Source organism: Chlamydomonas reinhardtii, chromosome 9 (genome assembly GCF_000002595.2).
Source record: "Chlamydomonas reinhardtii strain CC-503 cw92 mt+ chromosome 9, whole genome shotgun sequence".
NCBI lineage: Eukaryota > Viridiplantae > Chlorophyta > Chlorophyceae > Chlamydomonadales > Chlamydomonadaceae > Chlamydomonas > Chlamydomonas reinhardtii.
In genome coordinates, this window is record NC_057012.1 from 4423623 (window position 1) to 4446815 (window position 23193).

Consider the following 23193-nt stretch of genomic DNA (forward strand, 5'->3'; position numbering starts at 1 on the left):
CGCCACGTCGGCCACTCCGCCAAAACCTACCCTCGGCCACCCGCCGCCGCCCCCGCCGCCCCTCCTCCCTCCTCCCCTCCCCTCCCCTCCCCTCCCCTCCCCTCCCCTCCCCTCCCCTCCCCTCCCCCTCCCCTCCCCTCCCCTCCCCCTCCCCTCCCCCCCCCCTCCCCTCCCCTCCCCCCACCCCGTCTCCTCACCAGCTTGGCACTGTGCACAAAGTCGTGTTCAAAGTCCAGGTGCACCAGGCCGTCGCTCAGAGCCATGTGGTTCATCACGAACCAGGCCACGCTGGCGCCCGCCACGGTGGCGCGCAGCCGCTGCAGCAGCCCGTGCCGCAGTCCGGCGGAGGCGGCGGGGCCCAGCACCGCGTCAGCAACCAGCGCAGAGGCCTTCTTCATGGCCTTGCCCTGTTGGCGGTTGGAGTTGGTGTTGGTTGTTGGTGGTTGTGTTGGGTTTGGTTGTTGGGTGGGGTAATGGTGGCGGGTAAGGGATGCATGTGCATGCTTGCGTGGTAGGAGGACGTGCATGTGTGTCCTGGTACCGTACATCGTAATACGTCGGTGACACACAGTGATGGCAGCACGGTATCCTAGCTAGCTTCAAAGTTCCGGCCCCCACCTGCACCCGGTTCAACAGCATGTCACTGCCCGCCTCAATCGCGTGACCGCCCAGCTGCACCGCTGCAGACGCCGTCGACAGAGCCGCCATGGACGCGGCGGCGGCGGTCGTGGCGGCGGTGGCGGCGCCGACAAAGCCCGACACCGCCACACCGCCGGCCGACGACACGGCGACGGCGGTGGAGGTGGCGGCTGCCAGGCCGGCGGCAAAGGCGACGCTGTGGTGCGCGCGCCCGTGGCGGAGCCCGGCGGCGGCGATGCCGCCGGCGCGCGGGGACTCGGCGGCGGCGGCGGCGGCGCTGCCACCGCCCTCGCTCAGCTGGAAGTTGGTGTGGGTGCGCCGCATGGAGCCACGCAGCGACTGGAAGGGAGTGAGGGCGGAGCCGAGGCCCAACGGCACACGCCACGCCGCGGCGGGGCTGCCGTTTGCGGCGGCGGCACCACCAGGGCCGTGGGCGTGGCCCACGCTGCGCGCACGTGATAGCCAGGAGCGGAGCGAGGAGCCCACGGCCTCAGTACCCGCTGACGGCGAGCCGCCGCCGTTGGCGTTGGCGTTGGTGCCGCCGACCGCCGACCGGCCCAAGGTGAATGACTGTGACGAGCTCACGGACGGCTGCCGCGCCGCCACCGCCGCCGCCGCCGCCGCACCCGCACTGTTTGGCGGCGCAGGAGAGGCGGCTGCGGCGTTGGGGGCTGCTGCCGCCGCCGCTGCCAGAGACGGCGAAGGCTGCTGCTGCTCCAGGTTGACTTGGTGCGTGGCAAAGGGCGTAGCGTGCTTCGACCGGCCTGTGACTGGGCTGTTGAAGTCGCCCAAGGCGCCCGCGGCGGCGCCGTCGCCGCCGCCCGCCACCGTCGCTGCCGCCGCCCTCTCCGCCTCCTCGTGCATGGGTACATCGACGGGCGTGGGTCGCGGCAGCAGCTGCGTCAGGTGCTCGATGGTGGTGGCGGTGTCTCGGTGCGGCACCGCCGCTGCTGCCGCTGCCACGGCGGCGGTGGCCGCGCTGCCAGCAGTCTGGTTTGCGGCGACGTGGTCGCTGGCAGCTTTCGCCTCCATGGCCCGGATCAGGCCCGCCTCCGCCAGCGCCCACACGCCGCTGTGCGCGATGTTCCAGTCGGGCAGGTAGGGGCAGCGCTCAGCGGCGCCGCCTCGGGCGGCGGAGGCAAGAGCAGGAGCACCAGCAGCAGCAGCAGCTTCCGCTGCTGGTGCTGCGGGCTCCTCCTCGGACACCCGCGATAGCGACTCGTCGCGCACGCGTTTGAAGGTGGCGTGCCTGCGAGGCAGCAGCAGCAGCAGCGGCACAAGCAGCAGAGTAAAGGAGTCTGGGTAAGGCCAACGCTGCTGCTTATTGGGGGGGGCCATGGCGCGCTGGAGGTGAAGGGGTGGGAGGTGGAGGTGGAGGTGGAGGCACGAGGTGGAGATGGGTGCTCCGCCGCTCCTCTCACAAGCACACCCCCAGCCACGGCCATCACGACCCTCGCGACCCTCATCGGCCTTCTCAGACCACCAGCGGTGCCGAACACCGCCCAGTCGCCCATGCTTGCGGCGCCCGCCACATACGGCGTCGCCATTGCGCGTCTCTGCCCTGGCCCCAACTCCCAATGCAACAGCCAGCCGCTCGCACCTGTCAAAGAAGACTGGCTTAGTGCCCTGCTGCTCCTGAGGAAGGTCGACGGGGGCAAGGAGGGCCCGGGGAAGGGGGAAGGGCACGGGGCGGATCAGCGGGGGAGCGGCGACTTGCAGCAGCTGTTGGCTTGGTTGCGTGCGCGGGGATCGTGGCCTCCGGCCTCGCGCCACCCCAATGCCACTACGCCCCAACCACTAGGTTGCCAGCGCAGCGTGCCGCGCGTGGTTATACAAATTGGAGTGCCTAGGCAAGGTCTGCCGGGAAGAGGCAAGGGGCCTCACCTGGAAGGAGGGGCAGCTGTCGAGCATGAAGGGCGGAGCCGGCCCAGCTTTGAGCGGAGGCGTCGTCGAGCGCTTAGCCGCAGTGCCAGGCACCGATGCATCCTCGGTGCCTCCTACTACGTCAGAGAACACGCCTATGCTGACAGCGGGCTCGCCGAGGCCCGCAGCACTTGGCCGCGCGGCGGATGCACGCGCGGCTGGCTCAGGGCTTTGCTCCCTGAGCCCTTCCTCCGGCGCTAAGGACGCGCCAGCACCCGCTGCTGTTGTTGTGCTAATCGAGCTGCCTATCCTAATCGAAGGTGCCACAGTCTTATCAGAGCTGTGTTTGACGACATCTGCAACGCGCGCCGAGGCGAGAGCCATTTCCCGTGAATTTCAGCTAATAGTAAGAGAGCTGCACGCAGCACGAGGCAAATCTGCAGTTGGGCCAGAGAAAATTCTGCAACGGATGCAACCGCGCACGAAGCCGCGTGCCTATATTTGCTCGAGTGTAGCTGGAGCTGAAGGATGGCTGTGCGTGTGGCGCAAGTCTTAGCGGGAGCTCTACTGAAGGGCTGAAGTCTCATCTTCTCGCGATCGTTCGCGACGCCTAACCGCCCGATGAGACGAACTCGTCATAACCGGTCTTCCGGCTGTAGCGTCAGTGTCATTGCATCCAGTGTGATTACAAGACATCGTGATGAGCGTTAATTTGCGCATGGCCGATCGAACCGTTGACATGTCGCGGCCTTCATCAAGAAGCCAAGGCCTTGACCGGGGCTCAACCAGCTCTTAGATACTCCATGAAACAACACCACATACGTTCATTCCTCATCACGCCTTAGAATTGAGCCCGGCCTGCACCACGCACGCAGACCACTCGAACCCCTGGCACGTTCTCGACGGTTGGCGGCCTCGCGCGCGAGTCGCGCGTCCGCAAACACGGGCCTAATGCAAAGAATGTTCGCGCACCGCTTAAGCATCATAACTGTCAACACATGCGTACTTGCAGTAACATGCGCATAATCCAAGCGTTTCGCGCGGCCAGCCACTAATAACGCGTGACTGGATACACAAACCAAACAGTTTTAGCCCCCCCTCCTCTGCGCCCCTTCACTTGACCGGTCCATCCCCAACGTTCCTCTTTGGGTGCACTAGCCGCGTGCGGCCGTGCCTGTACCAAGTATATGCGAACAGGCACCGTAGAGCCCCAGCGTCAGTGCCCTTGGTAACGCGCCTCGCGCTCCATACACATACGAGGCCTTTGCGCACTTTGCGCCTGCTGCCTGGCGGCGGCAATGCCGGGCCAGCTGCCGCCGCTCACTTTTCCGCATCCGCCGCCCCCGCACTGCTCTTGCTCCCACGCCCACTCCCATTCCCGCTTCCCCTGCCGTTGCTGCTCCGGCGGCCACGGCCGCTGCACGTCAACTTAGATTGGCTGCTGCCTCTTAAACGCCAGGCCGCGGCTGGGACGGGAAGAGGCCCGCCCGGTGCTCCTCCAGCGCTCGCGTCAGGAGCTCCGTCTGGCGCCGCTGCTCGTCGCTCTGCGGGCCGACACCATCAAAGGGTGGGTTGCGGTTGGCAGCGGTTGTGCAAGGGGAACTGAAATGGATGGATGCAAGGCGGAATGAGCAAGAAACATGTATGGTGATGGCGAAGGTGGGGTGTGGGTCTGGGGAATGTGGTGAGAGAGAGGCCAGAGGCGCGAGGGCAGGCACGGGGCCAGGCGCCCGTCTGGTCCACAAGCGCTACTCAACTTCCAACACAGCGAGCGAGCTGTCCAAGCGCACACACTACAGCAACACCCCTGTCACTACCTTCCATCCACTCCCTCCCACACATGCACCGCGCACCAATCACACTGCACTACTGCAGCCGCTCACACGGCCCCTCGCGCAACCAGCCCCCGCACGCAACCAGCCCGTCACGCAGCCAGCCCCTGACGAAGCCAGCCCAGCTCCGAACGAAGCCATGCCAGCCCCCCAGACTCACCGGCATCCTCGCCAGCTGCAGCGGCACCAGCGCGCGCTGCCGCTGCGCCGACATGGCCACGAAGGCCCGCAGCTGCGCCTCCCTGCAGCCCGTGCGTATCGCCAGTTCCGCCTGCGCCAGGTTCGCGCGCGCCGCCGCGTGCGCCTCGCGGTCGTGGCTGCTCAACGCCACCTGCTGCCCCTCGGCCGCGCGCTGCGCCGCCGAGCGCGCCACCTCGTTCGACAGCTGGATGACGCGTTTGAGCTGCGCCGCCGCCGCGCGATCCGCCGCCGCCAGGTCGCCGCCGTCCTGGTGGGCCAGGCGGAACAGCAGGCCGTTGGACTGGGCGCGGTAGGTGCTGCCCGCGACCCCGACCGCGACGGCCAGCCGGGCAGCGGCTTCGCCGCGCGCCGAGGCGAGCCAGGCCTCAAAGTCGACCAGGCCGTGCAGCTGCCCGTGTGCAGCTCCAGCGGGCGCGGGCGCGGGCGAGGCAGCGGCGGCAGGCTGGGTGGCGGAGGCGCGGCCGGCTGCCGCCGGCGCGATCGGCGGCAGCGTGCGGCGGGCTGCAGGCGCGCGCGGCTGTTGTTGTTGCTGATCCTGTTGTGGCTGCGGCTGCGGCTGCGGCTGCTGGGGCGTCGGCTGCGGGGTGCGCTGCGGTGCGGCAGCCTGCGGCAGCGCCCGGTGAAGGCCTGCCTGCTGCCGCCCGACCTGCGCTTGCTGCGGCGCCTGCTGCGGTAGCGGTGCAGGCAGGTGCGCAGCCGCGGGCACCGCGCCGGCCGCAGCGCGGCCGCGCATCTGGACCGAGCCCGAGCCGGGGCTTGTCGCTGCGCCGTCGCGTCCGCCGATGACGGCTGCATCCCCGGCGCCGCCACGAGCCGCTGCCACGACGAGAGAGCCGGGCTGCCGCGTCGCGCGAGCGTCAACTGGCGGCGCATCCATTTCTCCTGACGGCGCTGTAGGTGCCCGGCGTTTCCTCTGAGAGGCGGGCAGCGGCTGCGGTGGTAGTGGTGGCGCTGCTGCTGCTGCTGCTGCAGCAGCCGCAGCGCGCCGCGGCCGCTTGCTGATAGCATGGGCGCCTAAAGCATCGACGTTCCCGGCAGCTGCCGCGGCGCCTGTATCCACAGCGGCCGCGCTTGTGTTGCTTGCATCCGTTGCTGCCCGGGACCGCTTCTGTTGCCGGGTGGCCGCGACAGGGGCTACGCCACCACTGCCACCGCCACTGCACTGTGCCAGCGCCGGCGCCGGCTGCTCCACCTCGCCCGCCGCCGCTCCACCGCTGCGGCCAGCGGCAGCCGTGGCCGCGTGACTGAGGCTGCGCTGCGAGGCCTGCGGCGGTGGGCCCAGAGGCGCGCGCGACTGGGTCCGCTGTTGCGCCGCCTGCTGCTGCGAAGCGTGCGGCTGGGGCCTGGCCCCCGCCGCTGTCGCCACAGGCGCCGCGGCCAAGGGCACTGCCGCCGCCGCGGTTGCCACTTCCGCCGCCTCGGCGTCGGGGCTGGCTACCTCGCCAGCGTCCACGTCAGCAGCACCTGCAGCAGCGCCATGGCTGCCCAGCAGCAGCCCCGAGTCGTCGGCGTGCGGGTTGAGCGACCAGGTGGGCGCGGGCGACGGCGGCAGCAGCGGCAGCCCGCCATCGTCCGCCTCGTCAGCGCCTCCCGCGCCCATCTCAGCCTGTCCGGCTAGTTGCAGGCCCGTTTCCGCCGCTGGCTCCGCCGCCAGGGGCGCGGCCGCGCCGGCCAAGTCCTCCATGTCTGCGAGGTGCGGCAGCAGCGCCGCGATCTCCATGTCAGACATGGGCGGGTGCGCGTCCGCAAGGCCCGGCGCCAGCTCCCCCGCGGCGCCCGCCGCCACCACTGGTGCCTGGGCGGCCGCACGTGCCCCCGTGCCGCTGGTAATGGCCGCGGCAACGCCAGCCGCCCTGGCAACGTCCGGCGCGGCAGGCGCAACGCTATCCGGTGCCGGTGCCTGCACAGGCGCCGCCGCGGTACCCTGATCCGCCGCTGTTGCGTCCACCTCCTCCTCCTCCTCGCTGCCGCTGCTGCCGCTGCCGTCGCCTCCTGCCTCCGTGTCTGTCCGCTCGTTGTCGCCCTCGTCATCCGCATCATCGCCGTTGCCGCCGCCGCGAACTTTGCCGCGGACGCTGCCACGCACATTGCCGCGAACGTTGCCACGAAAGCCGGCGCGGACAGCGCGTCGGCGCCGCTGCTGCTGCGCGCGTGTGCGGCCACCGCCGCTGCCGCTGTTGCCATCGTCGCCGCCGTCGCCACCGCTGCCGCGATCGTCACCACTGCCGCTGCCGCTGCCCCCTTCGTCGCTGCTGCTCGACTGCGTGGAAGTGCTAACGTCGCTCCTGTCAGCCGCCATGCCACCTGCGAACAGCTGCACGGCCTTGACCGCCGCCCGCCGCGGCGGCTGCCGCCGCGCCGGCGCCGGCGCCGGCGCCGCCGCCGCTGCCGCCTCCGGCGGCGGCTGCCCGAACACGGCGTCCAGCCCCTCCAGCGGCAGCGTCGCGTCGCCTGCAGCCGTCGGCCGCGCGCTGGCGGCGGCAGCGGCCAGGCGCTGCCGCCGCGGCACCGGCATGACGTCGTCGTCGCTGCCGCTGTCGCTGGTCATGCTGACGCTGCTGCGCTCCGTGGACTCATCGCTGTCCATCACGGCGGCGGCGGCGGCGCGGCCGCGCGACGGCCGGCTTTTGGAGCCCAGGTTCATGCGGTGCCGCGCCGGGGCGCCGTCGGGGTGGGCGGCGCCACCGCCGCTGCGCGCGGCGCCGCGCGGGTCGCGACGCGAGCGGCCGTTGGCCGCCGGCGTCGCGGCGGCGGCCGCCGCCGCCGCTGCCGCGGCCGCCAAGGCGGCCGTGTCCATGGCGCCGCCGGCGGTGACAAAGGCCGCGATGCCCGCCACGGTGGTCGCGGCGGCTGCGGCCGCCACGGCGTCCTGGCCCGCGCCAAAGACGTCGCCGCCAGTAGCGGCCGCCAGGCCGGCTGCAGCCGCTACCGCCGCCGCCTGGTCCGCCTCCTCCCGCATGCGCTTGCGCTTCCTGCTCTCGCGCTTCTTGGGCGGCACGCCGTCTGCGCCGCCGGGGCCGTCCGGCTGCATGTCGGCGTAGCGGGCCTGCGCGAACATCATCTCCAGCGGGTACTGCGGCGGCACCGCGAACATCGGGTGCGCCACCGCTGCCGCCGCCGCCAGCTCCACCGCCAGCTCCTGCGCCGTCTGCGGCGGCGGCAGCCGCGGGTCCTTTCTGAGCTGGTACAGCAGCGACAGTGCAAGCTCGCACAGGCCCCCGCCCGGCTCGCCGGGCGCCGGCACGGGCGCCGGCGGAAGCGGAAGCGGCGGCTGCGCCGCCGATGCCGCTGCCGCGGCGACGGCGGCCTGCAGGCCCAGTGGCGGCGGCGCATTCGCGTCGACGTCGGCGGCGGCGCCCTGCAGCTCCTGCCCGCCAATGCCCAGACCGTGCGGCTGGCCTTCCGGTGCCGCCAGCCAGCTGCCGAGCTGCGCGGCATCTACGCCCACCGCCGCCGCGGCGGCGGCGGCAGCCGCCGCCGCCACGACCGCCGCCGCCTCCGGGGACGCCGCCGCCGCCGCGGCCGCGGCAGCCACGGCCGCGGCGGCCGGGTCCTCGATCACGGCCAGGTCAATCTCCGGCAGAGCCGCTATGAGTGGGTCTAGTTCCGCTGCGGCCGCCGCCGCCGCCAACGCTGTCGGAGACAGCAGGTGTGGCGCCACGTCCGCTGCTACCGCTGCACCTGCTGCTGGCGACGGTGCCGCCACCGCCGCCAGCCGCGCGCCGCCGGCGCCTTCGCTGCCGTCGTCGCTAAACACGTCACTGATGAGCATGTCCATGAAGCGCGAACGTGGCCGAGGCTGCGGCTGCGCCTCCTGAGCAAGCGCCTGGTGAGGCTGCGTCCCCTGGGACTGTATCTCCTGCGGCTGATGGTCCTGCGGCTGCGCCTCCTGAGCCTGCGGCAGCGGCTCCTGCGGCACCTGCTGCGGCACTTGCTGCAGGACTGCCGCCGGCTGCTGCGGCTGCTGAGGTTCCAGTGGCGGCGGCGGCGGCGGCGGCGTCACCGCAGGCGGGGCGTGCGTCAGCGCCTGCAGCCCTGTCGGTAAAGCCCCCACGACAGGTGGCACGACCGCTGGCGGGGCCTCGGGCACTGGCGCCGCGGCGGCTGCAGTTCCATCCGCCGGCGGGCCCAGAGCCGGCGCCGCCACAGCATGCATGCTGCGGCTAGTCCCGTGGCGCGGCTGGGAGATGCCCATCGCCGCTGCCAAGGCAGCTTGCAGCCCTGGCGGCGGCGGCGACGGTGGCGGCCGCAGCGGCGACGGCGGCGGCGGCAGCAGCGGCAGTGCCGCCGCGGCGGTGAAACCAGGCGACGCCGGGCTGCCGTCTAACGCGGCATGCACAGCCCCGAGCAGTGAGCTGCAGCCCGCCTCCGGCCCTGCCCCTGCCCCCGCCTCCGCCGCCGCCGCCGTCGGCGGCCCTGCCTGCGCCTGCGCTCCTGACATCGAGGACTCCGCCCCTGTGCCCACCTGCGGCTCTGCATCGACCTCCACAGGCGCCTGCGAGGCGGCAGCAGTCACTTCCGGCGACGATGCAGCGGAGCCGCCGCCAACGACCGGCTGCGGCCCGGCGCCCGCCTCGTTCCGAGCCTCCGGTGGCGTGGCATCGGCGGCTGCCTGCGTTGCAGCCGGCTCTTCGCCGGACGTCGCCGCCAGTTGCATACCTGCCTGTGCAGGCCCTGCCTGGAGCACGTCTGGAGCTGGCTGCGTCTGCGCCGTGGGCTCGCCTGCGCCTGCACCTGCGTCTGCGTCTGCGACTGCGAATGCTTGTTGGTGGTGGGCGGACACAGCCGGCGAGGTGGTGCGCTCAGACGCCGCCAACGCAGCGTCATCCTGTGAAGGCCGGGCCGACCCGCCTGGCAGCTGGTGCTGGTGCGGCTGATGCTGCGGCGGCGGAGGCTCTTCTGGTTGAGACGGTTGCAATTGCGGCTGCGGAGGCGGTGCTTGCGGCTGGTGTGCGTGCGCCACCGGAGGCAGCTGCGGCGACGGCTGCTCCGCCTGCTGCCCCTGCTCCGCCGGCTGCGTCAGCTGCTCCGCCTGCTGTCCCTGCTCTTGCTGTGGCGGCAGTAGCTCTGCCTGCTGCTCCTGCTGCTGCTGCTGTCCTTGTTGCGGCAGCGGCTGAGAAGACTGCGCCGCTTCGCCTCCGGGCACTGGCTGCGACATGGCTGGTGCTGCAGCGGCAGCAACAGCGCCTGATGCTGCTGCGCCCTCGCCCGCTGGCCTTGCCGCCTCGGCCTCCACCTCCGCATCATCGTCAAGCTCCCCTTCCTCGTGCTCCTCGGACTGCGGCGACGTCTGCTCCTGCGGCCGCTCCTTCGCCTGCGCCTGCTCCGGTGCCTGTGCCTGCATCTCCAGCGCCTGCTCCTGCTCCTGCGCATGCGCCGCCGCAGCGCCCGTCCCCAGCTCACCCACCGCCCCCGCCTCCCACTCCACCGCTTCCCGGGCAGGCGCTGCTGCGTGATCCAAGCCGTGCACCGCCGCCCCCGCCGCCAGGGCCCCCGCCTCCAGGGTCTGCGCCTCCAAGGCGCCCGCCTCAGCCTCAGCCTCGGCTGGTGCCCCGCCCGCGTGTGCGCTGGTGTCGCCCACCGCCGACTCTGCCTCCGCATGCCGGTGCTCAGCCCGGCTGCCGTCGCTGCCGCTGCTGGCATGGAGCCCCGCGTGCACGACACTAACTACATGCTGCGAGGCCGAGTGCTGCTGATGCACCGCCGCAGCCGGCGCCGCTGCCGATGCCGGAGCGGTTGCCGGTGCCGACTGGGCGGCCGCCGCCGCTGCCGCTGCAGGATAAGGCACAGGCGCCTCCGCCGTCCCCTCCTCCTCCTCGCCCGCTTGATTGTCGCCCTCCGCCGCTTCCGCCTCTGCCTCTGGCAAGGGTTCATGCCCTGCGCATGTCACTGCCAGCGCCCGCCCCGCGGCGCCGTCGCTGCTGCCGCCAAGGCCATCACCATGATCCAGACTGTTGCACGCGCTAGCGGTGCCGGCATGAAGCGGCGCCCCACGCTGCATAGAAGCCGCCCCCGCCGCCTCCTCCGTCCCCTCCACAGGTTGCCGCAACGGCTGCGCTTGCTGCTGCCCCTGCTGCTCGTGCTGGTGCTGCTGGTGCCGCTCGCTCGACAGCTCCGGTGCCGCCGGGTGCGGCCGCTGCAGTGCCGGCTCCTGCGACTGCGTCGACAGAGGGGAGCCGCTAAGCCGCGGCGCCGCAGCCGCCACCGGGGCAGCCGCACCCGGAGCCGCAGCCACAGCCGCCGAAGCTGGCTGTGGCGGCGGGTTCTGATGCAGCAATAGCGGTTCGCCTTCGGTTGTGGCGTCCAGATCCGGCGTATCGGGGCCGCCCCTGGCAGCCACCATCTCCTCCCTTGAGGCGGATGTGGAGGCGGCGGGCGCGCCGGCGGGCACGGCTGCGCCGGCTCCGGCTGAGGCACTAGGCCTGTGTGCGCTGGGCCCTTCCGAGTACGCGTGCGGCTGAGGCTGTGTAGCGGGCAGCACCACCGCCTGTGTAGCGGGCTGCGGCGACGGCAGTGTATGCGAGTGCGGGTGCGGAAGCGCATACGCCCGCGCTGAGGGCTGCGAATGCGGCTGCGCACGCGCGGGATCCGCAGACTCGGTCGACTTGTCGTCGTCCTCCTCTTGCTCGTCCTCGCCCGCGCCCTCCTGCTCCTCCTCCCCTTCCCCGTCCCCGCTGCCGCTCGCCTCAGGCCCGCTCGCCAGGCCCTTCGCTGGGTAGCTGTGGTGCTGTTGGTGTTGGTGTTGCTGCTGCTGTTGTTGCAGCTGCTGCTGTTGTTGTTGCTGCTGCTGCTGCCGCTGCAGCTCCTGCTGCACGAGACTGTAGCGCAGCCGCCCCGGTGGCAGCTTCTGCTGCTGCTGCTGCCCTGCCGCGGCCAGCCGGGCGGCCTTCTCCGCCTCCGCCGCGCGCGCCGCCGCGGCTGCGGCTGCGGCTATGGCGGCTGGGCTCATAGCGCTATTCATGAGGTGTTGAGCGCCCTGCGACGGCACCGCGGCGATGGTGCGGTTGCCGAACTTCTCCTCCCAACTCTGACGCGCCGCCGGCGACATCGTATTGGCAAAGCGCGTGATGGTGGACGAGCCCAGAGCGGCGCCGCCGCGGCTGCCCCGCCCGCGCCCGCGCCCCCGACCCCGGCCGCGACCTCGGCCGCGGCCGCGACCGCGGCCCCGGCCCCGGCCGCTGCCCCACGCTCCAGAGCCGTACGCAGATGCCGGCGAGTAGGAGGGATCCACTTCCTGCTCGTAACCCGACCCAGTACCGTCACCATCGTCATCGTCAGAAGTGTCCACGGCCGCGGAGGAGCGGCCTCGGCCTCGGCCCCGGCCGCGCCCCCGGCCCCGGCCGCGCCCACGCAGACTGGTTGCGGCGGTGGTGGCGCTGCTGCTGCGGCCGCGCCCCCGGCCTCGGCCGCGCCCACGCCCGCGCCCACGGCCCCGACCGCGGCCGCGCCCGCGGCCGCGCGAAGGCCGCTCGTCATCGTCGTCGATGTCGTCCGTGTTATAGTCCTCATCACTTACGTTGTCCTCGTATTCGAGCGAGTCCGAATCTTCCGAATAGCTGCCGCCCCCCGTGTGGTCGGCGGCGCCCTCCTCGCCCTCCTCCTCGTCCCCCTCTTCCTCCTCCTCGCCCTCCTCGCCCTCCTCCTCTTCGTCGTCCCCATACTCCTCCTCCTCGCCATCGCCGCCCTCCTCCGCGCCCGGGCCGCCGGTGTAGTACCGTTGCTGCTGGCGCGCCTGCTGATGCGGGTGCTGCTGGTGCTGTTGCTGGTGCGGGTGCGGGTGCGCCGCATAGCCGGGCTGGGCGTCGGTGTAATGCTGCACCCCCTGCACCCCCTGATGCGGTTGGTGCTGTTGATGCTGTTGGTGCACATGGTGGCCGTTCCCTAGCGCGTGCTGAGCATGCCCCGTGCTCGAGTGGGGAAGGGCCACCTGCACCTGCCCCTGCTCCTGCCCATGACCGTAACGATGCCGCTGGGCCACGTGCCCCTGCCCGCGCCCCTGGCCGCTGCCGTACAGACCCTCCGTCTCCGTGTCGTCGCCGCCGCCGTCGCTCTCCGCGCCTGCGCCGCCTGCGCCGCCGCCAGCGTGCGCATAAGCAGGAGGCTTGTGTAGCAGCCGCGGGCCCGGCGGCGGCCGCGGCGGCGGGTGCAGCTCATGCATGGGGATCATCTGTCCCACCACACCGCGATCTGCCTCCATCGACGCAGCACGCAGCGGCGGCGGCGCCCCCGTGGCTGCAGCAGCTACGGCCGAAACTGGCTGTGCCAGATGCGGCCGTGGTGGAGCGGGCGGCGGCCGTGGCGGAAGCGGCGGTGGCGGTGGCGGCGGCGGCTCGGGTTCCTCAATCATGACCTCCACTGTGAGCCCGTCATCGCCACCTGCAGCGTCGCCAGCCTGTCCATGTCCATGTCCATGGTGTTGGTGCTGTTGGTGCTGTTGATGGTGCTGGTGCTGTTGGTGCTGTTGATGTTGGTGTTGGTGCGGGTGCTGGTGGTGTTGGTGCTGGTGCGGGTGTGGAAGTTGCGCCTGCGGTTGCGCCGGTGGTGGTGGCGGTGGCAGCGCTGGTGCTGGTGCCTCACACTGCGGCGGCGGTGGTGGCGGTGGTGCTGATGCTGGCCGCGCCAGCGCAGGCGCCGCTGGCGCGAGCTCCGGCGCGGTGGTGATGGCGGGAGCCGCCAGCAGCGCTTGTACACGCGGTGGCAGCGGCTCGGCTGCCAACCCCGATTCCCGCGCCTTGCAGTGCCGACAAAACCAGACCGCGTCACCTGTTCAGCGAGGGGGCACAGGTATCAAGCACAGGTGCCCACAGAATCCTCATGAAGCTCATGCACCGCCAGGCGACCTACGCGCCCCGCAGGCCTCCGCCTGCTGCCGCCAAGGTGACAGGCTACACGTGCATCTCGTGCAAGTTGATGCAGACACAACAACAGCAACCGAGCGAGTGCGAGGCGGCAGACGTGCCCCTGTCACGCACCTTCTGGCAGCTCCGTCAGCCCCGAGCAATCGAGGTCCACAATGTCCTCGCAGCACTCGCACAGCACAGCGTCAGTGGCTGCGGGGGGAGTGTCCAGGGGGGCAATAACAGTTCAGTAGGATGCAAGGCAGGCCGCGGGTTGCATGTTAAAGGAGACGATGTGGAGCATCTGGTACAGCGGTACAGCAGGCATTCTGCAAATGACCGGGCAGGGCTCGCGAACTGTTGTGTGCTCGGGCCGTCTGATCTCATTCAACTTCTCATCGGGGGTATGGACAGCAAGCACGGCATGCAAGGGCAGCGGCTGGCCACGCCCCCGCCCCCCCTCTGTCCTGTCCGGTCCTGCAGCCACCCACCGTCTTCGCTGATGGGCGCCAGGCACTCGCCACACACGTCCGGGAAGATGGCGAGCTGCGAGGCGGCCCAAGGGGCGTTGCAGAGTTGATGAGCAGAAGTAGCAGAAGCGGATGTGCATAGTACAGGAAGGCAGGTGGTGTGTGGGGTTGGGGCGAGAGGTCAGACAAGGCGGGTGGGGTGCGGCGGACGCGCGTGACGAACATCTCCCTTGGGTGAGAGCCCTGACTAGCAGGTCTCATTGCCTGTTCTCAGCCGGCTCGACGCAGGGCCCTTGGCGTCGGCAGCGCCGCGCATCCTCGTGCAGCTTGCGAGCCTGACTGTTCCCCGCGTGCCCCCAGCCTCTCCCCAGCCTGTCCCCAGCCTGCAGTTCTCCACCCACCCAGCGCAATTTGGCTTCGACTTCGGGTTTGGATGTAATAAACCCGTTCGTGGGGCTCGGGCATGTATCCCCCCTCTCCCCCGCCCGCGGCTGGTCCCCGCCTGCGCACCTGGAATCTGTTCTTGGCTGTGGTGGGGAACAGCGCCAGCGTGTCACGCAGCCGGAGCTGCGGCCGCAGCTGCGTCAGCAGCCGGTTCACGATGAACATGCCTGCAGGTGGCGGGAATGGCGGCGTTGGTGGCAGCGGTGGTGACGGCGGTGGCGGCAGCGGTGGCGGCGCAAAATAGTGAAGTGCGGCGCAGGGGAGGACGCAGCGACCATAGTGCAATACATGATGTCGTGCCAGTAGTACCTTAATCGGCTCCATGGCTGGCATACCCCTTCCCATGACACGCCGTGCCATTCCCGCTGTGCCGCCGCATGCAACTGCATTCCCTGCCTTCACTTCCCCGACCCGTGCCCCCCCCCTCGGTCGCAGCACCATCACACAGCTGCTTCCCTCCGGCCCAGTCACCCTCCAGTCCACCTGCTCTCTTACCCATTTCCTCTCCCGGCCCGCTTCCCGCCCGGCCCAGTCTCCTCCGACCCAGTTCCTCTCCGGCCCACTCCCTCCCCGACCCAGTCCCACTTCCGGTCCACTTCCGCTTCCAGGCCCACTTGCTGTCCCAGCCTGCCCTCTGCCCTCTCGCCGCACGCACCCTCGTCCTCCGCCTCCGCCGAGTCCATGTACCACAGGTCCACATCGCCCAGGCTGCGCACGCCGCCGCTGTGGCCGCCGCCGCCGAGCGCCAGCACCTGGACAAGAAGAGGATGGTGTGATGCGTTGAGTGGTTGCAAAAGGCAGCGGCAGAAGAGATATCCAGCCAGCGCATGTGCCCGCCCAGCCCAGTCCCAGGTCCAGGCCCGGGGCAGCCCGGCTTGTGAGCTAACTGCACAGCCCTGCCTGGGCGACCCCAAGTCGCTAGCCCCCTTGCCCTCCACGCGCCCTCCCGCCTGCCCTCCCACCCGCCCTCCACGCACCCTCCCGCATGCCCTGCCACCCGCCCTCCCACGCGCCCAGCAGCCCGCCCTCCTCCCACGCGCCCGCAACACACCTGCACGCCCAGGCAGAAGCAGCCCGCCTTGCTGCGGCACGTGGCCCGCTGCAGGTGCGGCTCCAGGTCGGGGCGGCTGCAGGGCCAGGCCAGCGTGCCACTGCCCACGTCCTCCAGGTCATCGGGCGACAGCTTCTGTGGCCGAGGGGATTACGTCACGGCGTGGAGGGGGGGAGGGAAAGTGGTGTTGAGGGGGACCCGGCGCGGAGGGTGCAGCCAGGAGCGATGAACATCGGGGCTGGGTCCAGACGCAGGAGGAGGGTAGCCGTCCATGCACCAGGGGAGACACTGTACTGCTGACCGCCTTGTGGGCGAGCTGCGATAGTCCGCGACACATATCCGCCCAAGCCCCGGGCACTGACGGTGGTGACGGCCCCGGCAAGAGGGCGCCCCGGCGCCCGTGCTGCGGCGTCGTACCCAAACCCACCCTCACCGGACAACCCGGAAGCGCCAGGAGGACCGCTTGCCCGACGGCCTAGGACTTCGACTTGGAGCCCCTTGCAGACGCTACCGACCTTGCCCTCCGTACCGCATTCAAGCCGACCCCTGGACAGCCGCTGGCGCACATGCGACCAAAGTCCTCGGCGTCCAACTCTTCGTAACCCACCTGGATGAATAGCGGCTCCTTCCCCGGCCGCTGCAGGTGCGGGCTGAAGCCGAAGTGCGACACTAGCGCCTGCAGTCGGGAGCGCTGGTGCGGGAATAGCTCCTCCCCAGCAGCGCCCTCCTGCTCCGGCGTTGCCATCAGGCCCGCCCTGCCGTGCTACCGCTGCTGAAGTGTCGAGCTCAGGCCCCGGCGCCGCCCGGGGCCCGCCACGCGTGGCGGGCGCAGTCCTGGTGTGCTGCGCTGACCGCCCGACGTTGGACTGTGTTTGTCCCAGCGCCGCGCTGGGCTGCCTCCGCTGTCGCACCACGTCGCCAGAGCTTTCTGATAAACGCTGACGGACTGCCAACGGGTGGAAAAGCTGCGGCGGGCAATATGCTCTGCCCGTTGTGCACACGTTCGAGCTCCGAGCCCTGCAGTAGTTGGTGCTCACTTTGTTGGGCTTACCGACTATCCAGAAATATGTCATTGGTGGTAAGTTAATCGCTGACAGTCGTGACCTGGTTTGGCAAAAAAGAGCGAGTCAACAGGCCCCCGAGCCCCGAAAACCGCCCGTGTGGCAGTATGCTGCTGCAGCTAAGTTGCATGAAGCCATGCTAATAGAGCAGGCCCGCGCCAACGCCCTCTAGTCGCGGCACATCGCGAGCTTACGCACCTATCGCTTGTTCCAAAGGGCACACCCAGTGGGGAAGTCCACGACGAATTACTATTTTAATCGGTTGGTAGACTGGTCTTGTTAACAATAAAAATGCAGGCTGGCGCGAAAACCAGCACTGGGACCTTGGACTGTTGTGGGTCTGAGTAGTCAATTAACGTCCAGTAACAATCTGCTATCGATATGCCCGAAGCTTGCGTCTTCCAGGTCGCGAGCGAGTTTACGCCCATCAAGTGCAGGCCGATGCAGTTATGTTAAACTGCGGGTTGTAAGGTGCAATGGCGTTGAGTTTGTGCATCAACCATAAGGATAACCGGTGAACTTCTGACTTGAGTTGCCTTTGAGCAGGCATATAATCATCATCTGTGGAACTCAGACCTGTCTGGACGCTGACTGACGATACGGTCACTCAGGTCGTTAATTGTTGCTACGTACTAACAACTGGTAGCATAGATGGAGCAACTGCGCACGCTATTACAAGACAATGACCCGGGAGGCGGGGAGGCGGGCTTGCCGCTCGGCGTCTTGTTCAGCCGCTGCCAGGTGGTGTATGCACAGCAGGACCAGCTCGTGGTGTCGCGGGATCCAGATCTAATTGACTCGGCGCTGGCGCTGCTGGCGCGCACTCAGTCGGCAGTGGAGTCGGCAGGCATCTTCAGCTCCAACGAGGACGCCGACGACCTGGCGACGGCGGATGTTAAGTTCCTGCTTGTGCCGTTTTACATCGGCAGCCTACTATCGGCGGCGCCCGTCACCCCGGGCGCGAGCGGCAGCGCGGCAGTGGCCCGGCTGTCGGCGGTGCACAGAGCGCTGCCGGCCCTTGGGACCTTCCTACACAGGTAGGTGCGCAACAGCGAGCAGCTCGAGCAAACACGATAGCGCGGCACACGCTCGGGCCTGATAGGCTAAAGCCACACGAGCAGGCACACGCGTGTGAAGGGCACACGCGTGCCGAGGGCCTCGGTGATGGGGGCGCTTGTTCCATGGCCGCAGGCCCGCATCGCACCGCACCGGGACTTTGCTGGCACCGCCGCCACCAACACCACTCCTAGCAAATGATGCCCACCATCTCACCACCACCAACGCGACGGGCGCCCCCCTCCCTCCTCCCACGCCGCACAGGTGTGAGCAGTACGACATGCTGGGTGTGCTGGGCCGCAACGCGATGGATGCGGCGGCCAGCGGCGCGGCGCCCGACCCCGCGGCCAAGCGCACCTTCAAGGTGCGTGGGTGTGGGGCGTCGGAGGAGGCAGAGGTTAAGTGGGGGCAAAGGGTCGTGGGGTCTGGAATGGGGTGGGCGCGTGCCGGCGCCAGGATTGTTGCTGTCAAGCTGCTGCCCGACGCCGCTTGGCCATTAACGCCTCTTCCAACACCAGGTCGAGAAGTTTAAGCGGGAAAAGGCGCTGAGCGCGGCGTTGGCGGGGCTGGAGGCGCGGCGGGCGGCGGCGGCGGCGCAGGAGCGCGAGGTGGGCGCGGCAAGAGGGCGGGGCATAGGTTGGAGGCCCAGGCGGGGGCGTGGCTCTGCCATGTGGGGCTCTCCGACTTCGATGTCTTGTGATAGTGAGGGGAACATGACCCGGGGCCTCCTTTCTGACGAATGATGGCATTCAAGTCATCAACAAACGGGTCATGCTGTCGTGTGTCATATCTCCAGGACGAGGCGGCGGCAGCTGGCACCGCTCCGGGCATCACGCGGGGCGGCGCCGACGGCGCAGCCGTGGCAGGGCCCGCCGCAGCGGCGGCGGCCGCTGGCGGCGCGGCGGGCACGGGGCCCGGTAGCGCGGTGGCGGCGGCGGCGTCACGAGGGGCGGGCGGCGGCGGCGCGCTGGATGAGGAGGACGAGCGGCAGCTGTGGAAGTGGCGTGTGGAGCTGTGTGTGCTGCAGGCGCTGGACACGCAGACCTCCCTCAAGCAGGAGGTGAGTGGGTGGGTGTTGGAGTGCGGGTGCAGGTGCGGGTGCGGGTGCGCTTTCCTGCTCAGCAGCCTTTGGGGGCGGCAATGGGTGGGGTCCTGGTGGCGGGGGCGCCCGGATCCCATATGCTCGCATGCCCAAATTGTCATCTGGGCCAGCTGCACCGTCCTGCACCGCCCTGTATCATCCTATATCACCCCGCATAACTGAATGCTGTGGCCCGAAAACACACCCCCGGCTCTTGATATCTGGTCTGGCCTGACCTGCTCCGTCTGGTCTGTTATGGTCTGCGTAGGACGAGATGCTGCAGCACGTGGCGGCGCGGGAGGCGGCGGCGGGGCCGTCCGGCTCGGGCCGGCCGGGCGGCAGCGCCAGCAGCGCCAATGGGCCCAGCGAGGCGGAGCGGGTGATGCTGATGGAGAAGCTGCGGGGCATTTGCAGGGACCTGGACGGCGGGCGGCGGGCGCAGATGGCACGGGACGTGAGTACGGCAACACCGATGGCGGTGGCGACCTTTGGGGCAGTGGTGGCGCTCAGGGCGGGACTGCGCCGCCACCTCTCTCGGGCCTCAGGGGGGGAGCGTGGGCCTCCCTCGTGTCTCTTCTTTCTTATTGGGTACGGTAAAGCAACATGCCCCTTCGTTATCACCCCCAATGCCCCCAGGTGTTCAAGCCCAGCCACATCCTGCCCACGCTCACGGTGGAGGAGGCGGGCGAGATCGAGGGCCGCGAGGCAATGGAGCGGGAGGCGCGGCAGGCCAAGGCGGAGGCCAAGGAGGCGGCGCGCCGGGTGGGTACTGGGTTGCGGCGTGGCGTGGCGTGGCGCTGCCTCTGTGTTCGCCTGCTTCCCCTGAAGAAGTGCAGCTGCCAAGGAATGTGTTGTGTTGAGCTGGGGGGCAGCGTGCCGTTCCGGTGGCGCTTGCGCGCCGGGACCGCACCGCTGGTCCAGACCCCGCCAGGCACTTGACGGCGGACACTGCTCCGCCGAGCCCACGCCCTCGCCCACACTGCACTCGCATTCCTCGACTGCCCACGACCACCAATTGCACAGCCACCAACTGTAACCTGCCCGTCGCTGTATGGTGCACAGGCCGCACTCGACTCTGACGAGGAGGACGAGGAGGACAAGGTCAAGGCACGTGCCTGGGACGACTACCGGGACGCCAACCCGCGCGGGGCTGGCAACAGCAAGCTGCGGCCATGCGGGTGATGCCATGATGTGAGTCAGCCGCTGGCAGCGTGGTGGCGGCGTGGTGGCGGCGTGGTGGTGGAGAGGGGCTGGATGAGGGGCTGGAAAGGGGCTAGAGTGAGGCGGGCTGGACTGAGGCGGGTTGGACTTGAGGCCAGCCGCGTGGGGCGAACCGCTTGCGGTGTTCAGAGCGGGAGAGGACGGAAACAGCGCGCTGCCATTGCAGGCATGTGCCGCTGAGGTTTTGGCGCTCTGCCGTTGTATTCCTATCTAGAGCTGGTCACGCACAAAGCGGAATGACGCACATGGATCACGACACAAAGCATGGCCAGATACCCCACATGCGTGCGGATGGTACAATGCAAACAATGGGCGAAAGAGTACATCAGGAAGTCCGAGTGAGACCACCAGTTTCACCGGTTTTGGCGCTGTGCGGTACTCGCGGTTGCGGCGGCTGGTGAGCTGGTCAAGGTGTGTGTTGGTCTGGCTGCGGGCTGCAGCGCACACGGGCTGGCAGCGGGCGCGGCGGGCTGGCAGGGCCGCGGGCGGCCGCGAGGGTCGCGAAGTCGCTGGTGCTGTGGGCATATGCCGCAGTGTGCTATGCCGTGTTGGCTGTAAACATGGAATGCAACAGGACCGCTGGAGGCGCCCGGAAGATGGTAATGTGGCTGTTTCCATGCATTGCGTCGTGTTACAATTTGAGGGCGGCACTAGGGCGCAAAAGTCGCGTCCAAACAGACACCGGCGCCAGCCCGACCTCTCCCGCGCGGGAGCGCGTTGATCCCGACCCGGTAAGTCCCATCGTGGGACAGTACCCCCAAGGCCCCTTCCATAGCGTAGATGTTCCTGGGCGCTCTCCAGCGTGCATGCGGGTTCTAGGTAGCCACGCCCACGCTGCGAGGCTGGGAAAAAGGCCCATTGTGACAGCAAGCCAGCTTTCGCGCCATGGGTTGCCGGCGACAGCCCTGTGGTGTAGCAGCTTGGGTATGCATAGCTTGTTGGGGTACGGGTGGGCAATGACTCCCAACCTTGCGCGCGTAGGATTTATGAGGGCATCCTGCCCCCTGCGCAAAAGCATGAATTTTGCACCCATGCAATGCGCGAGGGGAGCAGCTACCCACCGCGCGCTGCCCTGCTGCCAGGTATCAACTGGATTATCAATCCCAATACCCAGGCATTTAGCTGGCATGGCTGGGAAGCGCGAGGGAACAAGGGGTGTCAGCTTTGTACAGCTGGAAAATGGGCTGAGCCCCATGTAGCGCAAGGGGATGTGACGATGGGCACCGGCGACATGAACAGCACCCTTGCAAGCCCATCCAGCGGGACTGGCCACTATGCCAACGCCGTGCCGAGGCACCGACATGCCCTGTCCCCGCCACGCCACGCCACCTTACCCACGCCACTTCACGGTCCATGATATCCCAAATGCACCTCACCCACATCCCACTCAAGCACCGCAAACGGCTAGCCGGGCTCGGGCGCGGGATCCCGGGCCGCGACACATGTAAGGCTCGGGGACGCATGGTTTGGCTGTTGCAAACAATTTCGACATTCTTGCCCCAAGACGCTTGTCGTCGACATGTTTTGATACATGGATGTAAGATATTTAGGGGCCGAGAGCTATACTCGCGAACTGAAGAAAGTCAAGATGTCCATGGACTCACGAGGTCGCTTCTCGCTCCGGCCGAGTTTTCCCTGCCGCCTATTTTTCTACAATGGGGAATAGCAATTAATAATACGTGGCGCTCGCGGTTTGTGCCAGTATGGTACTTTTTGTCGACGCAGGCAGGCACCGGCACGGACAGGGGCAATCCTGGGGGGCTTCGCCCCCCCTGGATCGCTTCGCTCAGGGGGCTCAGCCCAAAAACCGGCATTCCTGAAAACCGCCACTGACTGTAGCCTTTTCTCAACACCATTCGAAAGGGTTTGTCAAACCGTACAGCAGGCTGGACAATACGCGCAGGGAGGACGGTGCGTTTGATAGGGGTACGGCAGCAAGCGTTCTCGGCCTAGGAAGCAGCTTACAGAGTGCGGGGCAGTTCTGTAAATAGAGGGTATCAAATTTGATGGGCGGAGTGCCTTGGGGTGCAGGTCGCTGGACGGGACTTCTGCGCCCTAGTGACGGGCGGGGGGCACGGCAAACCGGCGGGGTTTGATCCAGGGTTCGCCACGAGCACGTGGCATACCCATGTTCAGACTGGCACCACCCCACCGCCTGTTAGCGTCCGCCCATCACTCTACCGCTCTCCCCTCCGCCCGCCCTCTGCACCAGGTAGGCCGGCATCACGCCCTGGCGCTGCAACTGGGGGGCCATGCACGATTGGCCACAGTCCTGGTCCCCATCGTGGTGTGACCAGGGATGGGAGGAAAAGCCGCGGTGGTATGGTGCGCTGTTGGCGCTGCCCTGTGGTGCACTGCATTGTGTTCAGGAGTTAGATCCAGCGCCTGGCCTTCCACTGCTGCTTTGACTCGGGGCCGATGCTTGTATGATGGGGAGCTGGGGGCCGTGCTGTATAGTTAGGCTGCTGCATGCCGGTTGCGAACGGTTGAGGGTGCTTGACGTGTGCGAGTGCGGGGATGCTGACATGTCTGCGACGGTGATATCACTCCACCGGCGGTGCACCCGACCACGCCAATTTGTGTGTAGTTATATACATTGGTTGTGCGCTATATGCAGCGGCCCGCACCAGAGAGCATTACCGTGGCGTGGCCTGACAGGCAGTCGCAGCTTGGTGGTCGGCACGCGTGTCAACCACCCTATTGCACAACCCATGCGGCATGGAGACCGCACCCTGGCTGCGATGTACTTGCACATACAGGCTCTCTATAGTAATAGGCAGGACTGCCAAGAAGCGTTTGTATATCGGTGACGCTGGCGGGCACTCCATTTTAGCATGTCGCGGGGCATGCCTGGACAAAGTTACCCTTGCAGTCGGCACTGCCGCACCACTCCTGCTATAATCTAAGTGAGATGCACCATTATGTGTAGACCACATCGCGTAGCCCAATCCCAAGGGCTCGCACCAAATGCCGACCGAAATGCAAGCAATTAGCAACGCTGCCCAGCGCCTTTTCGCTGGCCGCTTGCACCAACAATTCTCACATACGCCATAGATAGCAGCACTGGAAGCCTGGAGCTCATGCGCGCGGGCCCGCCCTTCCAATCCTGGTGCCGCTTTCCCCGTCACTAGGGCGCAAAAGTCGCGTCCAAACAGACACCGGCGCCAGCCCGACCTCTCCCGCGCGGGAGCGCGTTGATCCCGACCCGGTAAGTCCCATCGTGGGACAGTACCCCCAAGGCCCCTTCCATAGCGCAGATGTTCCTGGGCGCTCTCCAGCGTGCATGCGGGTTCTAGGTAGCCACGCCCACGCTGCGAGGCTGGGAAAAAGGCCCATTGTGACAGCAAGCCAGCTTTCGCGCCATAGGTTGCCGGCGACAGCCCTGTGGTGTAGCAGCTTGGGTATGCATAGCTTGTTGGGATACGGGTGGGCAATGA

General features: G+C 68.5%; 3 protein-coding genes across 5 annotated transcripts in view; 1 reads left to right on the forward strand and 2 right to left on the reverse strand.

The window, feature by feature from the left end:
• The window catches only part of CHLRE_09g395547v5 (uncharacterized protein), a 6213-nt gene extending 3086 nt beyond the window's left edge, over positions 1 to 3127 (reverse strand). For all 3 annotated transcript variants that reach the window (XM_043065761.1, XM_043065762.1, XM_043065763.1), the window contains exons 1-4: positions 2524 to 3127; positions 2240 to 2274; positions 619 to 1888; positions 198 to 407 (exon numbers count right to left, since the gene is read on the reverse strand). In XM_043065761.1, coding sequence (XP_042921256.1) covers positions 198 to 407; positions 619 to 1888; positions 2240 to 2274; positions 2524 to 2886 — 1878 coding nt within the window. In that variant the 5' untranslated portion in view covers positions 2887 to 3127. The remainder of the gene's footprint in view (positions 1 to 197; positions 408 to 618; positions 1889 to 2239; positions 2275 to 2523) is intronic.
• A 48-nt stretch (positions 3128 to 3175) lies between these two features.
• Positions 3176 to 16817, reverse strand: CHLRE_09g395584v5 (uncharacterized protein). The gene is made up of 9 exons (XM_043065765.1): positions 16597 to 16817; positions 15945 to 16354; positions 15338 to 15472; positions 14942 to 15038; positions 14353 to 14453; positions 13864 to 13918; positions 13508 to 13585; positions 4495 to 13298; positions 3176 to 4046 (listed from the first exon to the last, which is right to left on the reverse strand). Exons 2-9 carry the CDS (start codon positions 16080 to 16082, stop codon positions 3951 to 3953), a joined length of 9504 nt encoding a protein of 3167 aa, XP_042921259.1. The 5' UTR covers positions 16083 to 16354; positions 16597 to 16817; the 3' UTR covers positions 3176 to 3950.
• A 100-nt stretch (positions 16818 to 16917) lies between these two features.
• On the forward strand, positions 16918 to 22629 carry CHLRE_09g395621v5 (uncharacterized protein). The gene is made up of 8 exons (XM_001694642.3): positions 16918 to 17435; positions 17719 to 17818; positions 17973 to 18062; positions 18251 to 18514; positions 18804 to 18989; positions 19172 to 19297; positions 19598 to 20487; positions 21973 to 22629. Exons 1-7 carry the CDS (start codon positions 17050 to 17052, stop codon positions 19715 to 19717), a joined length of 1272 nt encoding a protein of 423 aa, XP_001694694.1. The 5' UTR covers positions 16918 to 17049; the 3' UTR covers positions 19718 to 20487; positions 21973 to 22629.
• Positions 22630 to 23193: the final 564 nt, after the last annotated feature.

Excerpts from the sequence above, each read along its gene's own strand:
- CHLRE_09g395584v5 (XM_043065765.1), bottom strand. The coding sequence starts at position 16,082 with ATGGCAACGCCGGAGCAGGAGGGCGCTGCTGGGGAGGAGCTATTCCCG. Across the intron at positions 14,454-14,941 it reads GGCGGAGGCGGAGGACGAGG|GCATGTTCATCGTGAACCGG; the intron begins GTGCGTGCGGCG and ends CGCCACCTGCAG. Across the intron at positions 13,586-13,863 it reads GGCGCCCATCAGCGAAGACG|CCACTGACGCTGTGCTGTGC; the intron begins GTGGGTGGCTGC and ends CTCCCCCCGCAG.
- CHLRE_09g395621v5 (XM_001694642.3), top strand. The coding sequence starts at position 17,050 with ATGGAGCAACTGCGCACGCTATTACAAGACAATGACCCGGGAGGCGGG. Across the intron at positions 17,436-17,718 it reads CTTGGGACCTTCCTACACAG|GTGTGAGCAGTACGACATGC; the intron begins GTAGGTGCGCAA and ends CACGCCGCACAG. Across the intron at positions 18,990-19,171 it reads GGGCGCAGATGGCACGGGAC|GTGTTCAAGCCCAGCCACAT; the intron begins GTGAGTACGGCA and ends CAATGCCCCCAG.